A 17,500-nucleotide genomic window follows, 5' to 3' on the forward strand; every position below is an offset into this window, starting at 1 on the left:
AAATGGTTTTGCATTAATTGTGGACCTCACCTTTCATTTTCATATATTACAATACAATCAAATATTTCTCATCTGTTTAGAATACACTCTTCTAATAGGGAGGTGTGTAAGTGCAACAAGGACAAGAGAAGGGGAACCATTCTACTCAAGGACAATGGAATGGAGAGTTGGGTTCCTGGGGAAGCGACCGGTTCCAGCACCGCTGGAAATATTACTGACAGGCAGCGGGCTCCATTTAGATAAACGGATCTCAGAGGAGGGGATAAAGCCAGAGTTTAGGTTTAATTATTATTCTGTCATAGATTCAGAGGGTCAGTTGGATCAGAGCAGGGTTAGTGCATGATAATTCCCCCTCTCTAAAGCATCAGGGTAAGCAAAGCAATTTGCCCCTCAGCAACCCACATGCAGATAAAATTAAATGCATGACACTCGGAATAATTTATCCGGTGACCCAATACTAAATATGTCTCAGATAAGACGTAGACAATAGCACGCACTGGAGTGAAAACTACACTCTGGGAAATGTCTCAGGATGCTCTGTGTGCTTTGGCTGATGCTCTTTGTGCGAAGATTTCTGAAATTCATAAGGGATTTAGCATTTAATTTCTTTTCACAATTTGCCAGTATACGCAATTCCAACTCAATATTGGTCTTTCTCATGTTGTGAATACTACTTTCATTACAATGGATTGAAGAAGGCCTCATTCCAAGTCAATATGAGAAGTGGCTGAAGGCTTGATTATGCCGGATATTACTATTTGCTTGATAATGGCTGTTCATTTGTAAGAAAACCGTAATTAGCCTCTCATTTTGAAATGAGCTTTCATTTAAAGTTTCGTTTTCATTTAAAAGACATGACTAAGGGCATTACTGTGCTGTTGCTATACTATGCATATTAACTAAATCCTCTCACTCTTACTCACTATCAAAAGACCAATTCTCAAGCCTTGTACAGGTTTTGTGAGGCAATTTTACATCACATATCATATGTGGGAATTGTGATTGTCAGCGCATTATTGTTCATTTGTCTGTATGCATTCCAATAATTATGACCACCTCAGATATTCAGGTATTTTTATGCTCATATCAAATGTAGGTATATCACTATGTTTTGTATGTTTGTAGTTACCGTACTGTAGGTGAATGAAAGGTTATGTGAGTCAGCACCATGATCAGGAGTTGAGATGGGCCAGAGCTGTGCCGGGCTGCAGCCTGCATTCTAATGTGTCTGGTGCTGAGCCTTTCCACACACTTAGCAGGGGGCAGTCACTGCGCATCCTCGGCAATACGCTTTTCTTGTTCTTAACAATTGTAATTTTATAATTGTAATTGTAATTGTATCTGGGCCGGTGGTAGTGTAGTGGTTATAAGGAGCTGGCCTGAAAAGTTGCGGGTTCAACTCCTGGCTTCCACTAGTTGTGCCCTTGAGCAAGGCACTTAACCCCAAGTTGCTCTGGGGACAGTGTGGTCCCTTGTAATAGAATTGACATACAGTATGTAAGGCACTTTGGATGAAGTGTCTGCTGAAATGAATTATGTAAATGTAAACACCAGGAGACTACCAGGAAATGACTTCAAAATCAGCCTACTTATACGTAAGACCTCCAAGAAGATAATGTTATACAGTGTAGGCCTATATGGTAGAAATACCCCCCACCGTCAGACCTAGCACCGAACAAATCTCAATGTAACCCCCCCTGACCATAATTACCCTCACTACTGGTAGTGTGGGAAAGGGTACTGTTATGAATGCAGCTGCTGGAATTTGGTTTCACTTTGGTTAATATTGCATGACAGGGGCCAGGATCTGCAGTCTAATGACTGCGCATGTTTGTAAACAGTTTTCACTTGACAGTACTAATTGCTGCTGTTTAATCTGGAATATGGAAGTCCTACTGCCTCAAAACACTGACATTCACCCTGGATAATCGCATTTTACCGCCGTGTGGCGTAATGGCAAGCACTGCATATCTGTATGTTGAATCTAAAAGCAGACACCATCATCACCTGCATCTGTATCGTTTGAGGTTAACACCAGAGATGCCGTGACCCACCACTCTCAAGACATAATGACACTTATTCTAAGGTGTGCATAAAGCATACTGATCACATGGAAGGGATTTGGACAAAATGTCTCTCGCACATAAGGAGAATAAGGAAAGACGGTGAAGATATTTTAAATTAAACTGGCTTGGTTGCATTTAGGGTCAGTTGTGTCCATCCTTTTTTTTTACAAAGCTTATTCTGAGGGCTTTTCAAAGCTATGCACAGCTTGTTACCAAGTCAAGCGGCTTTTTTTTTGAAAATATAGCCCTTTGTTCGAAAGCAAATAGGGGAAATAAGAACATGTTTAAATATATATAAGTAGGCCCATAACAGGCATGCCATGCTGTCTTCAAAATGTAAGATAATTGACAGGGGAGCAGGCAGAAAATTGACAAATTTAATTTAAACACTACAACAACAACAACAAAAAACAAATTTAGCTCAATAACAAAAAAAAGTAAAAAAAAAAAAAAAAGAAACGATTTCAGAATGCTAGAAGCAATGGATTGGGTAATAGCATGTAATATCATTTCAAAGGTTCTAACCCTCATTCAACAATATTAGAACAAGAATTCAATATGTTCACCTCCAGACAAAGCCCTGCTGGGATCACCGTAATTCAATATTTTCCTTTCTGAAGACAGGCCAATTTCCCCCTTCCATTCTCAGCATGACAACAGCCGCTGGATAGATTCCATTTTGCATTACTTTAAAAAGGAGAGAGGTGTCAAGTGATTCATTGTGCTGGAAGATATGGACTGTATGTATGAAATGAGGATTTGGGTTTTTGAGCTGTGTACATAGTCTTGCAAAAAATAAATGGAAAATCTCATGTGATTCAGAATATAATAGCAACTTTAAAAGGAAATGCAGGTTATCCAAGACACCTGGGGCATTCTGCGTATCTCAACTATTTCCTTACCTTTCATATTTCACTCACAAACACCATCCTCTACTCTGATCAAATACAAACATAGTAACACTGCTATGATGCTGATATACAGTAATAGCTATTCCATACGTTTTAAAGCCATGACTTGAAGAGTTCTGTAGAGAATGCTTTTAGACATCTTTGTCTACTGTAAAAAGAACAGTATCGGTGCACTGTGTAGGACGTGAGGAGGTCAGATGCAGGGACCGATGGGGAGCTCATAAGCTACCAGAATACATAACTGAATTATTTTCATGTGTGAGAACTACCAACAAAGAGCCCTGGTGGACTTACTGGAGGGCTTATATTCTTTGTGGCTGTCTGTAGCCAACTCGTAAAAGACCTGGATTTAAAAAAAATTGTGTGCTAAACATACTTACTCATCATCTGACAAAAACAGCACGAAGAGTGAATTTAAACCCAATCTAAGGCCGCTTTTTGAATGAAAATGTTTCATGAAAATGTGATATTAAATGGGATATTAAATAAAAGTGCTATTACATCTGTGGAGAGTTAAATGATTTTAACCTTTTGGATGAGATGCTATGTTTATCTCTCCATACTAAAAACACTGGATAAATGCAGCATTTTGAACTACTTAATAACCCATTGGCAACACTTAAACCTGCCGCACTTGAGCAGAGTCCAAACATGAGGAGAGGGAAATTTCCAACCAGCTCCCATCAGCTTATTCTGAGCTGTGTGTAATCTAAATTTATGACATTGTGTCACCGCGCTGGGTCAGAATATGTTGACATGGTCAAAGTTGGCCCATTTTATTTAAGTTGCTAAATCCGATAACACTCCAGTTTGGAGCTGAAAGTCTAATGCCCCTGAAAAGCAGAGAGAAGAGAGGTGACTGTGATGGCAAATCTGAGAGATTTGTTTACCATAGCCATCTTCCCTGGCTGGCAACTGTGCCTCTGGCAGGAACACATTAACATGGCTTGTAGTGCCTCAGAGGTACCGAGCCCCCATACACGCCCCATACACACACAAGAAAATGCTCTGACTACAGGGGGACAAGAAAGAAGTCTCGTCCTCTGTGAAAGTCCATTCAGTCGGACACTGTGTGTGCGTATGCAGGCTAACTGATTGCACACTACTCGTAATCACATTTGTCACATTACCTTTTCGAGACAAAAAGGTGCATAGCTTACAGCACTGGCCAGCGGTCCTCATTGCACAGAGTTCGAACTTAAGTGACTGTGAAATGCATTTACCTAAATGGAGGTGACTGGCTCTCAATGAAGGAAATGTACCTTTCAGCAAAGCTGCAGGGGTTGGGGAAAAAGTGGATTTAGTGCATGTTTGAAAAAGAAGGAATAAATGAGAGTGAGAAAGAGAGAGAGAGAGAGAGAGAGAGAGAGAGAGGGAAAGAGAAAGAGAAAGAGAGAGAGTGATGACAGCCTTTCAGACTGGACAGATACTGACAGAGAGATGATGAGCGATGGCAAGAACAGGAAGGCACTGTGCCGTCCACATCCATTGAGTCCTATACACTGAGAGCAAGAGCTCTCCTACTGCAAGGAGGGAGGATGGATGTCTCATTAAGATAGAGGGCATGTTGTGAGTGAGAGGATGCTACATTATATCCAGGTCCTTTGCCGTGCTGCAGAAAAGAGAGCATCTCAACAGCAATGCCTTCGAAATGGTGTGTGCACCAGCACTTTTTCTACCTATCCTGGCTCATGCAGGAAGTTGTAGACTAGTGAATGTCAAGCAAACCTACAGTACTGCAGCCACAGTTAGGTAAAATCGTGTGAAATCATTATGTGTTCCAGCTAATCTCTAGCGAAAAAGGCTCATAATTCCTGTTTGGAAAACAACAGCCACCCTCAACCACTAAATACAAGCTCAGTAAAAGCTCACATCGAGCTATGTCCTCTCTTATCTAAAAATCAATCCGAAATAAAGAGCAGTGACAGGGATTCCATTCTCATAAACACGTATTTCCAGGGATTAAAGCTTGCTTACGTAATGAGCAGGATATCATCATAATTCAAGACTATAAACAAAATCCCTTTTGCTGCTTAAATCTGTGTCTCAAAATACATGATTTTGATAGGCTACATGATCCATGACTTGGTTTAATAATATGGGCTCATCTACATATGCTTGAGCAGGACATTTAGTGCCTAGAACAGTGCATTGTGTTCCTAGCACTGTACTGTAAGAAAATGAACGTGCTGTCCCAAAAAACAAAACCACATTACAAAACAAATACATAAAGCAGTCTAGCTTTGCATGAGGCGCAATCTCTTTGTTTGAATAGTCATTCCGATTGAGCATTCCATTCACCTGATATATATATAGAAGGAAAAGAGAGGCCGTTAGAGTTACTAAACCACAAAACATGGAATTGCACTAGTAATGTTTTTCTCTAAAACATGCTTTGCCTCAGCAATGAGCTTATCTAACAGCATCATGTAAGAGTGTGAAGCACCTACGCAACTTCTGAACCTAAAGGGCAAATGCACTTGGTGCCACCACTTCATCGTGTTGATGAAAACATCAATGATCAAGCAGAAATCAGTGTTGCCAAAAGCTCATAAGCGTAACATATGATGGTTTTTTTTCTCCCCAGTAATTAAAACCGGCCAATGCAGACCCCCTTAACTATTTCTATTATAACTATTAGTTGCACAAATTGGGTCACCACAGCATTTTGTAAATTTTGTAAACCAAAAGAGCAAGGCTGTATTCATTTTAGAGACCTAAAGACTCTGCCTGATGAAGGTTTAATGACCGAAAGCTTGCACTCAGTAAAGTTTTAAAAAAAAATTGCACAAAGACTTGAAGTGTGTGGATTCTTCTTTAAAATTACAAGAGACTTAAAGGTGACATAGAATGGAAATCATTTTTGTCTTGGTTTTGATGAATTAGGAGAGGTTGTGCATAACCAAAGAGCTATCATGAACATGAGGCATGGTTGTGCCCTCCTTCATACGAAAATCTTGAACTTAAAAATAGCCACAAAAAAATGGGCGAATTAGAACAAAGCCTACTTGTGATGTCAAATATCGCAAAACCTTTGAAGTTCAATTGGGGTTGCCAAAGAGGGCGCCATTTAGTCAAACGGACCATTTCAATTCACCCCTTGCCAATGATGTCATAAAAGTTCGCGCCACAGCGAAATAGCTAACTGGACGGCAAGAAGACGAGTCGAATCAATGGGTTCTGATGAGACGTATAGCGCTAGCTCAGAGATTATATTGAAATTTTACCTTCATAATGTCCTTCCACCACTGCTAGCATATTGTCTGTAATGAATCAACATCCGATTACTTGAAACAGATATATTTGTTTTCTTGAGTGTTTCGGGAGTATTTCAACCACGATTGCACTGTCATCTGGTCCGTCTACTTAGCTCAGCAAGGGTTGTAAAACTCTGAATGGGGCGGCACGTTTAACGAGTTCAGTGCTAGGATAAACGTTAGCTAGGTTCACTAATAATAGTGTTCAATGACCGCTAACGTTATTTCATATAATGATATGTTATGTTTTGACTATGTTACATCTGTTAAGAGCATTACAAATAAAGTGGCCAAATCGGTTTGAAATATTTTAGCCCAGAAATACTTAATATGGGTGTTAATATACAGTAGGCTAATATTGGCAGTAGACTACGATCTAGCAGCCCTATGTTAGTGCTGATATCACTAGTTTAATAACTATGTACATTTGCCATCACAACCCATTTCACCTTACAACACATCTGGCATGTTTATTTGACTACCAGACGCTGACCAAAGTAATACATTGAACTACAAAAGATGTTAAAGTGAAGGTGTTCACTTCGTCATAATGTAATTTGCCGTACATCTCCTATCTTTCCGCCGTCCGTCATGGTGCCGTCCGGCGCTGTCACGTCACTTTGTGACGTTTCAGCAAGGGGTGAATACCCAGCCTAAATATAAGGTTTTGATTGGGCTTGTGAAATCAAAGTTGAAAACTATTGTAACATTAGAGAACACAGTACAATACTCGATTCATTCATTCTATGTCCTCTTTAATTTATGTGCAACCGATGTCCATATTAAAATGAACTAAATCCGTCGGGTTACATGTATATTGTTTTCAGTGAGTGACACTAAACTCATGGCTTAATTTTGCCAAGATGCATGAGTACGGATAAGTAATGTGAGGCATGCATTCACTCCCACAGTCCCACAGTCTCACAGCGAGATGGCTACTGGGCTAAATGATTAATGTAAAGTGTCAGAAGAGAATAAAACAGATTTTGGAGATAAGGCCGACTTGTATGTAGCACCATGTCATAGAGTATCGCTAAATCAGCTGCAGGCAGAACATCGGACGCGGCAGGCTTGGGCTGTGAGGCGCCTTGGCAACAGCATCACCCAAGAAGGCTGTCTTATGTGTTATCTGCACACGGTTCACTGGGTAACCCTTAAACCTGCTGACACGGAGCGGCGAGGAACACCAATGTTCTGATAACGCAGTTCAGCGGGGTCCTCGCTCATCACGGCAAACACTGCCGGATGGCATCCTCGTTCGTGCACTTCACAGGGCTCCAACTCCTGCAATGCGTGTGTGTGTCTCTCTCTGTGTGTGTGTGTGTGTGTGCATATGTGTATGTGTATGTGTGTGTGTGTGTGTGAGAGAGAAAGAGAGAGAGAGAGAGAGGAAGCTCATGCAACCAGATCTAGCCCTGAGATCTTGACACTCAAGCCCAATCTAGATTCATTTCCCAAGAATGACATGTTAATAATAATCCGTCACACGCTGCAATGTGCTTGTGTGTGTGTGTGTGTGTGTGTGTGTGTGTGTGTGTGTGTGTGTGTGTGTGTGCGCGCGCACGCATCTAATCTATCTGAGTAAGCGAGTGCTATATAGTTTCTAATTCCACTCACATAGCAATCAGGATAATTAGAGTTCTCCGTGAATCCCCGGGCGTTTGGCAGACAGGGCTGCCCGTTTCCGTCTCCACAGAGCTCCACGAGCATAAGCCGAGTCAACACAGATGGGCTCTCGGGCAGGCTGGGGACCTCTACTGCCACACAGCGCACCTCGGATCGCCTTCCAGCATTGTCCAGACAGGGAGGCCATACACTTCTTGGGGAAAACAGGAATCTAATTCCCCAACAGGGGACAGCATGTGCTCCGGCCCCCATGTTGTGTAGATGTACAACAGTGCTATTATGACAGTAATTATTGTGTACTGGATGTGCCCCATGCCAGTCGGTGGTTAGACCTTTATTCGATAGCTATTTCTTACATTTCCTGGCTCATTTGAATAGCAGGAGCCAGTAAGATGAGATTAACAAAATGACCACTGGCATCCACTTCTCTGCTCAGGCCACAGCGTGATTAAAAGCAGCGCTTGGCAGAGCTTTCCGGAGAGGTCCGCTCGAGGGACACGACGGCACTAACTCTTGTTGAATTCTCCGATTGGTTGGCCTTTCGTGCTGCCGAGGTGGCCCAAGCCCGAGACCGGGAAAGACAGGCCCGCGCTGAGAGGCAGACACTTAAAGAGCCATCTATCCGTCTGCTGAAACAGAGAGCTGACTGGATTGTAGTTCTCTGCTTTTTAAACTTTCTTTCATTCCCTGTTCTCAGTGGTTGGATGCTTACAGTGCTTTCGCAGCGATTCAACTAGTTATCCAACGGTCAAAATGAGATCTAATTTTGCACAGCTGTGTGTTCTCAAAAATCATTGTCTCCGGAACATCCACTGTCCATTCTCGATGGGGCTATTACACCCATCAAAGGCACGTGACTGATAGCAGATACAGTGATGCTCTCACTGTAATGTAATGAGGACGGATCCATGCCTGCCTGCCGGCGGCGTTGAGGAGGAGCTGGAGGTGGTCCGGCGGGCGCGGGGGAGCGGCGGCCCCGGCGGGCCGCGGACGACTCCCCGGTGGGGGCCTGCTGCAACGCCACTCATCATCAGCTTCATTAGGCCTGTCATCACACATCCGCGCCGCCGCACCGCCCCAATCAGCGAGATGGAGCCCTGACACCCAGAGTAATAGGGTCCCTGCGCGTGTTTGCGTTCCCTGCCCCCCCCCCCCCCCACCCACCTCCATCCCCTCGCCCCTCCTCCATCTCCCCTCTCTCATTCTCCATCATCCAAAACCCCACCTCTACTCTGCCCAGACGCTGGTGCAGGAGCATGCTGTCAGAATCCTCCTGATGGATGGGGGAAGTGGTGGGGGAAATAAGTAATGACACCAGCACACCCAGGCCTCCCTGGTGGGCTGGACTTAAGTCTGGATATCTTTGGTTATTTATTCCACAGATTGATGATACCAAAGCACACTACACACGCTCTCTCTCTTTCTCTCTCCCTCGCTCTCTCTCTCATACACACACGTACCCTGATATCACAACATGATAGCTGAAACCTATTTCAGTCAGGTTGTTTGAGGCTGGTGAGGAGATCTTGTGCGTGCTTTTCGGAAATAAAAAGTTTTAGTGCTGTCGCCGCAGCCCTGGAGATGCGTTTACATGACCAGATGATCGCCTGCCAGATGACGAGCCGAAGCTTGTGCTTTATGAGGAAATAAACTGTAGTGTTCTCATGACGACCAGACTGCTTTCAAACTGATCAGATGATCTATGGTTCTGCCACCTTCATTTTGAAATGAGTGCTGGGATGAGAAGAAAAAAGAAAAAAAAAAACCCTGCTAAACAGCCTTGATTAGCTTGGCCTGATTTCCCCCTCATACTAACATATGGCTGAGGAAGATGGCTGCCAGAACACATCTGAACAGGCTGCATGATTCAAAACGCTCTCTCTAGTCAGATAAGATCACAGAATGTTCCTCCTAATCCACTGTGGCTGGTGGCTATACGCTGTGGTGCCAACATGCTGGAGACTGGACCAGTGCAGCTCTTAAGAGCTTTAGCGAGTTCAGATCTCTGACAATGGTAGCCTGGCCTCCGGAGCACAAAACAGAATGGATTTGCTATACCGGGTTATTCATTTGGCGAACACCTCACTGGAGTGTATACTACAGGGAAATGGCGACGTAAATAAAGCTCTCCTGAGAGCCCTCAGTATCACAGTGAGGATCCAATTGTAAGGCCACACGGATCTGCCAGCATTGTCACGAGAGAAAAGGGAGAGTGAGGCTTATAGAAATACCACTCTCACAAAATACAGGCTTTACAGCTCTCTAGATTGCCAGTGAAGTAGCATGCAAATACAGACAAAAAGGGACGCTATTGCCATGCAACATGGCAAGTCCCACGTATACCTGGCAGCACGCTGCATCATAGGTGACTCACCAGTGCACGTTTCCATCACAGGTGGTGAATTTAAGTATGACTGCTCAACTCAAATTCAATTCCAAGAAGGGGCTTCAGCAGCCAACTGTTCCTTGACACCTTCCCTCCCAAATGGGACTCTATTAAAGGCAGATTTACAACTCATATTACACGCACATCTGTTCACAGTCTGTGACATGCACTTGCTATGGTCTCCTGGCAGCGAGTATACAAAGGAAATAGAGGTTCACTAAAAGATGCTTGTCTACACTTGGGGAAAAGGGGTGCTTTACTCAGGACTAAGAAATAATCCCGAACTGATGCACGGCAGACATGTCTATCGCCTGCTCTGGAGAAGACGTGGATATAGAGGCTCACACAAATACAGCCAGTCTGCTGGCTCAACAGCATGTGAGTTGGCAGAGCCTGTTGGAAAAATGTGGCGTAAACAGAAAGAACGGGGGACAGAGTGAGAGAATAGAAAGAGAGAGAGAGAGAGAGAGAGAAAGCAAGAAAGATAAAGAGAGCCAGATAGAATGAGTTAGTGGCAGAGGCGAAAGGAGAGTGAAAGAAATGAGGCAAAAGAAAAGAAATCCAAACGATATTATACTCTCCAAAGATTGGCACAAGGAGCGGTGGCTAACGCAATAATTCAGTGAGAAATTCAAAATGGCACATTTATGAGAACATTGTTTTGGATTGATGACGGTCGTGAGGGGTAATATTGCAACAGCAGTAACAGACTCGTACACAATCCTCGCATGGCAATAACGCTCAGCCAAACTGAGTGATGCATCTATGCGGCAATAACACTGCGATATGAATCTAACTACCACACCTGGCTGTGAACCTTAAGCTCCAAACACATCCAGAGCGGGCAAACAGAGCCCACGCATCTGAGGGGAGATGCGGCACACACAACACAACACACTTGAAGGGATTATCGACAGGATTGTTCCTTTTGTCATTTCTCTCATTTCTTTCTGCCAGCACTCCACACAAGCAGCACGCACTACAGTCCTTTAAGCCTGAGACCTGACCGTACGTACAAACCAATCAAAAGGGGACGGCAGCTGGCCCGCAGCTCCCAATTATAACAGCGCAGCTCTGGAAGAGCCAAGGACACATCATAAACCACTGCGTGGGAAACAGGAAGTGGGGGGGGGGGGGGGGGGCGCTCACCGGTCTTTGCCCGTCTCCTTCTTGAAGACCATGTCGCAGTAGTTCATGCGCTCCTCGGTGGTGACGTAGATGCGCGCCCGCGGGTAGTTGTCGGCCGCCTGCTTCAGCATGTTGTACACGATGCCCTTGCCGTCCTTGCGCATGTTGCGCAGCGGGCCCCACACCACGTAGACGGTGTCGTTGGCCTGGCCGAAGAAGTGCTGCGGCTTCTGCAGCAGCAGCGGCACGCTGGTGTGCGAGACCACGCGCAGGGTGGTGCGGCGGCCCACGTCGCGCTCGAAGCCCCGTGTCGGCGCGTTGTTCATGCGCCAGATGCAGGACGAGCGGTCGATCTCGGGCCCCGCCTGCTGGCCCAGCATCTGGCCCGAGCTGGACACCACGCTGCACACGTCACAGTGCAGCTTCAGCGGCTGAGGAAGGAGGGAAAACACACAGGAGGGTCAGTATGGAGGTCAGAAAAGCATAGAGTAGCCCCAGCTGTGGCGCAACTGGCTGGGGCACCTTCACCGCAAGCCGGCGACCCGGGTTTGATTCCCGCCCCGTGGTCCTTTCCGGATCCCACCCTGACTCTCTCTCCCGTTCACTTCCTGTCATTCTCCACTATCCTATAACATTAAAGGCATAAAAGCCCAAAAAAATACATTTAAAAAAAAAGAAAAGCATAGAGTGGGCAATGGTACAACACAGCCTCATATTGTCCTGTTAAAATGAAGAAGTCTGAGCATCAACCCTAATCATCTGCCATCACAGGTGCTTCTCAGTAGGACCAGGAGAATCACATAGGAAGGAGACTGGAGCACACTGATCTCACTTGCAGTCTTTTATTGGCGCAAACAGAAGAGTAGACTAACGTTTTGACACCTCATATTGTCCATTTGTGTGGTCACTGAGTCACTGGAAATACGTTTGTGAGTAATCTACCGTAATTTCCCAACTATTAGCCACGTCTTATACGTTGATTTTGAAACATTTCTTCAGCTATGAGGTTAATACAGTTAATATGGTATTAATATGGTTTTGTTTCTTTTAACTTAAAACACTGTCCTTCAGCTTCTACAGAATGCGGCTAATACACAGGAAATTACTGTAAATAAATCATTAAAAATCAACATCTGGTGCAGCTGCTCGATCGATTACCACCAGGTTTTGAAGCGGTTTGTTTCAACCCAATTTTGTCGTTACACACCGACCACACAAAGGGATTCATTCTATCAGGGAGGCCTAAAGGATCACACTACAGTATGTTAAACTGAGGTGGTGCCTCACTGTGGTCACATGGCACTTACAGCACTGAGAAAAGGATTTCCCATGCAGTGTCCCCTGGCTAAATTCCCAATCTGGCTCAGTCTCACTCAATCTGGCCCCCTAATCATCCCCCAGTGTAATTGGCTCCTCCATTCATCCCCTCACTCTCCACCTCAAGCTGCTATGCTGTGAGCATTCCGGCACATAATGGCTGCCATGCATCACCCAGGTGAGTGCTACACGTTGGTGATGGCTAGGGAGGCTCCCCCTTCACTCTAAAGCACTGTGGGTGGGTGCCTGGGTAAAGGGCTATATGAACGCACGTTGTTTATGTGGGGTACAGTACGTTGGTTGCCCATAGCAGACAGACAGAGTCCTTGCCAGTAGCAACAACCACTCATGGTGGTTTTTTTTTTTGCATCACACTGTTCCCTGAGAAAGTTGTAAGGGAAAAGACACATGGTCAGCATTTGCTCCTGGCAACAGTAGCAGCATGAGATTCATCATCAGTTCATATTAGTGTTGCACCTTCCAGGTCTGAAGGGAATGTACATAGCAATTAGTGCTTGGTGTCTAATGCTTAATTAAATGCCATGCTGCTACTGCTAAAATCTCAGAGGCCATGTTGTGGATACAGTGACACACCAATATAACGAGTACAACCTCTTGCAGCATTTCGGTCAACTCCGCACACAACATTCCTGAACTGCCTATGTATGAGGAGCAGAGACATAGAAGGTAACCTCATGATCTGCACACTTAGCATTCCGTCATTCCGTCTCAGCACAGTATCCCAGCTGGCGCATACATACAGCCCTTTTTCTATTTCATCCAATTCTAAGCTGAGAGCAGAGAAAGAGGTTGATACTCAGTTAGCATTCAGAAGGGGTTCTTTTGATGCACTGCTGTCAGATTCATGGGCTTTCATTAAATGTTAAAGCTTCAGAGGCTGATCAAATTCATCAAATTGTGATTTAGCAGAGGTAATCATCCACTGCAAGGACAGCCGCATATTGAGAAATGCCTGAAGTAATACGGCCCTGACACTCTCTTGTCACTTTTTTTCTTTGATTTATCAGCAGGGCATTGACAACTCCCAAGGCAAAAACCTTGCAGCAGTACAATCTGAGATGGGGGGCTAAATTCTGACACTGCCTTAGGAAGGAAATGGTGTAACCTGAAACACTGGCTTCAAAAAGGCTCAACTTACTGTGGCTCCCAACACACTTCCAGAGTGTGTGCTGGTGAACAGGGCATGCCACATTTGTCACAATAAAAACATGGGGATATGGGCGTACTGTATAGGCGTTACTTAATAGATATCACAAACGGTTTGTTAAATTTTCAGGACTTAAATGGATTAACGTCACTTGAGAGATATGCAGAATAAACAAGGCAAGGGCATCAAAAATGCAAAGAAACTTTAAAAGTCCTATTAGGCCAAAGTAAATTGCTATAATCAGTGTCATAAGATTACATTCATCAGATTGTGTTCTCAGCATTTAGCCGGCTAATGTACCAGGGGACACTAGATTGCAATCACATCACATGAACAAATTACCAATTGTTTGCCCTGCTTGGTTAATCTACGGAATTGAACAACAAATTAGTATGGCTCTGGGGCTGATGGAGAGAGTGCCGATCGACCCGTGCTTGTTCGTCAATTAAAAGGCCGCATGCGCTCAGCTTGCTTGCGACGCCAGCCACCCATTAGAAGCTCCATGTATCATCTCCGCTGTGATCAGGAGCGACAAGATGCCCTGCACGCTAAACAGGCGCACGGGCTGTGAGTGAGATGGCGGGCAAGATGAGATTCTTCTCTCCGACTAACTTTACATTGATGACATTGAATGACTGCACACACTGATTAAGAGGAGGAAAGGAAAGTCTTCAGTGCCTGAAGAAAATTTGAAGCCATTATATATAATTCGTTTTCAAATCTAAAACAGCCCAGCCCACTTCTGAATTCAGGCACAGAGTCTGAAAGCTTAAGGCAGACGTTTCCTTACTTTCACCTTCTTACTTTAAAGATCTCAACCAAGCCATTTATCCACCTTATTCCTGAAACCCCACTTCTGATCGGTTTTCATCTTGCGTCCATTCTGTTCATATAATAGTACCGTCTCAGCAGGCTATACTTCAACTTATATTTCTCTTGAAATGTTGACAATTCTGCACTCAATATGGATATACTGTATAATATATATGCCTGACAGAAAAAAACATAAGTTTACTTTTCCATGGCTTAGGATGCATCAGGCACTGTCTAATCAATACAACGCAGCTTCAGCGGTAAATAGAAAAACAGATTTCTGAATACTGAAATATCATGGTGATGCCTGTTGTTGGCTCACGAATACCATGGATACCCACATGACCCAGATTCACCTCAATTTCGTAGCATACACCTTTAACTCTTTCCCGTCTGAACAAAATGTGGTGAAAAATCTTGCTGCAGTTGGTGACTTAAGCCTATTTCAAGGAAAGTATCTGTTTTTCCATGAAGCCTGACAGTTGGACTATACAAATGTATGTTTGAAATTAGACTAATTCATTATCTATATGTGTTGATTTGCATACAATTTGCATATTTCATACACTCATTTTGAGTGTAAGATCCATTACAGCTTAAATGTTGCATGTTATGACAAAGGTGTTAATGCAGAAAGTTGTGTATACTGTATATGCTGGCTTATTTCTTAACACTTTTCAGAGCTGATCATGATTAACAGTGTGAATAGCATAAACACAGCAAAAGGGTCCATATCCCTATATACATAAAGACAGCTCCCACATTGAGATACACAAAGAAAGAGTGCACCTTATTTTGACCGTTTAGCACACCACACTATTTTTTGGTATCATTCTCGTCTCAGAGACCCTTTGAGACTTTTAAAGACAATTTCAAGTGTTTTCAGAGGACAGGCATTTGCTCCATCAGTATGTAGGTACTGATATTTGCATTAATGGACTGGAAAGAGTTAAACAATATATGACTATATGGTTTACTTTATGGGTACCATCATGTTACATCCAATCACTATTTGGTAGCTAGAGAAAGCAAAGAGCCGAACAGCTCCAATGGAATAAAACAGACACACACACCACATGCGGGTGCTCTGTTTTGTAACCCCTCACTGGCGTCTGCTGGAGGAGAGGCACACTGGCGTAGCCTTGGGCTGTCAAAAGGCCCTTCCATTAGCACCCACTCTCACCCTGCCTGTCACACAACTCCATTTTTCACAGCTGCCTGAGCACATTGATCGGCCGCACCCAGCGCGGGGGGGATGCACTGCTGGAGCAGAGGGGAGAGACAGGGGAGGAGAGGGGGCGAAGGAGAGGAGGACAGAGGGGAGAACAAGGAAAAGAAAGGATGAGGTGAGGAGAGGGTGGGGGGGAGAGGGCAACAAAGGAAAAGATGAAGCGGAGAGGAGGATGGAGGAGGGGAGAGATGCGATGGAAGGAGGGATGAGGAAGGAATGAGGGAAGAGGGAAGAGAGAAAAGAGGACATGAAAGGAAAGGATGAAAGAGCAGTAGAGAGGGAAGAAAGGAGATTAGCATCATGCCGCTAACTGTGCGTGAAAGGAAGGAGCTTTGGCGCAAGTGGCTGCAGCATCCACACCACATACAGTACATGGCCAAGTGGCCCACAGGGACCCAGGTTCCAATACAACCCCCACTCTGCATTGTGCTATCTGAATAAAGCACAACAAAAAATACTTCCAAAACTGTACTGTGTGGAGAAAAGTCTAGCGCACCTTGACAACTCCTGCCGCTGTACTGTACTGTACTGTGCTCCTGTTACGAGCACGCCTCCTGTGCGGTGAAGGACAGCGTGTGTGTGCACAGCTGTCAGGTGAAAACACACACTCACACCTCGACCGTGAGAGTGGAGACAGCTCTGTGTCTTTCAAACGCATCACGGAAGAGACGGAATGCAGGGCCTTGCATCAGGCTGTCACGACAGAGTACTACACAATCAGCACACGGCTACACAATTGGATCCGGATCAATACTTACAAACCGGCTAAAACTCCACCGAATTCCACTGGACAAAAACCTCAAAATCCCTTTCATGAACTATCAATCTGTTGTTCAAATACATCATTCATACACACAAGCAAGTATGAATTATTTTGTATATTTTCACTGTATAAGTCAAGGCTGCTGCAGGCAATCGATCATTCCAATGCTTTATAAATGGTACACTCACTTTGAACCAGACTGGCAGAAAAACAGTGAACAACAGACAGGAAATCTCCCAGCACCATATGTATAGCAATTAAGTCAAAAACTGCAGGAGTGTCTGAAGGTTTTTGATTCAGGGCAGTAAGTATCAAAACCCTGGCGATTGGTGCATTCTGCATAACTGCATATACTTTATAGTCTTCTCTGAAACCGATACGGTGCTTATCCCAGGATTAGCTACAAAGCAGTCACCATGGTGACAATAACTGCGCTTTAAGTAGGACGGTGATCAATCATGTCATAATTTCATGAGTTACTGACAGCACAGACAGGCTTATGTGGAGCAGGTATACCTGTAGACCAGAACTTACATAAAATGTGACAGAATGTTTTTAAGAGCAAATGTGTGCCCCCCCCACCCCCCCCAAACTAAAACCTGTCCACTCCAATCATGGCTGATTTCGCTACAACTATATTCACACTGCCCTCAGGTGGTCCGACAGACACACTGACCACATCCAAAGTTACTTTTATTTATTTCAATTTCAGTCAAAGTATGCAGCTCTGGCCGAAGGTTGTTCATATTTGAGCACAACCTCTCCTTTCTATGGTCCTGAAGGAACAGGTTGATTGGTTTGAATGGTGCATGGCTCTGCCCAGGTGACTTTTGT

General features: G+C 44.3%; 1 protein-coding gene across 1 annotated transcript in view; it reads right to left on the reverse strand.

Moving 5' to 3' along the window:
• Positions 1-17,500, reverse strand: part of st6galnac3 (ST6 (alpha-N-acetyl-neuraminyl-2,3-beta-galactosyl-1,3)-N-acetylgalactosaminide alpha-2,6-sialyltransferase 3) — a 52,348-nt gene that overhangs the window by 15,236 nt on the left and 19,612 nt on the right. The window contains exon 3 of the mRNA XM_062527512.1: positions 11,396-11,805. Coding sequence (XP_062383496.1) covers positions 11,396-11,805 — 410 coding nt within the window. The remainder of the gene's footprint in view (positions 1-11,395; positions 11,806-17,500) is intronic.

This window comes from Sardina pilchardus, chromosome 2, assembly GCF_963854185.1.
Source record: "Sardina pilchardus chromosome 2, fSarPil1.1, whole genome shotgun sequence".
In the NCBI taxonomy this organism is placed as follows: Eukaryota; Metazoa; Chordata; class Actinopteri; order Clupeiformes; family Clupeidae; genus Sardina; species Sardina pilchardus.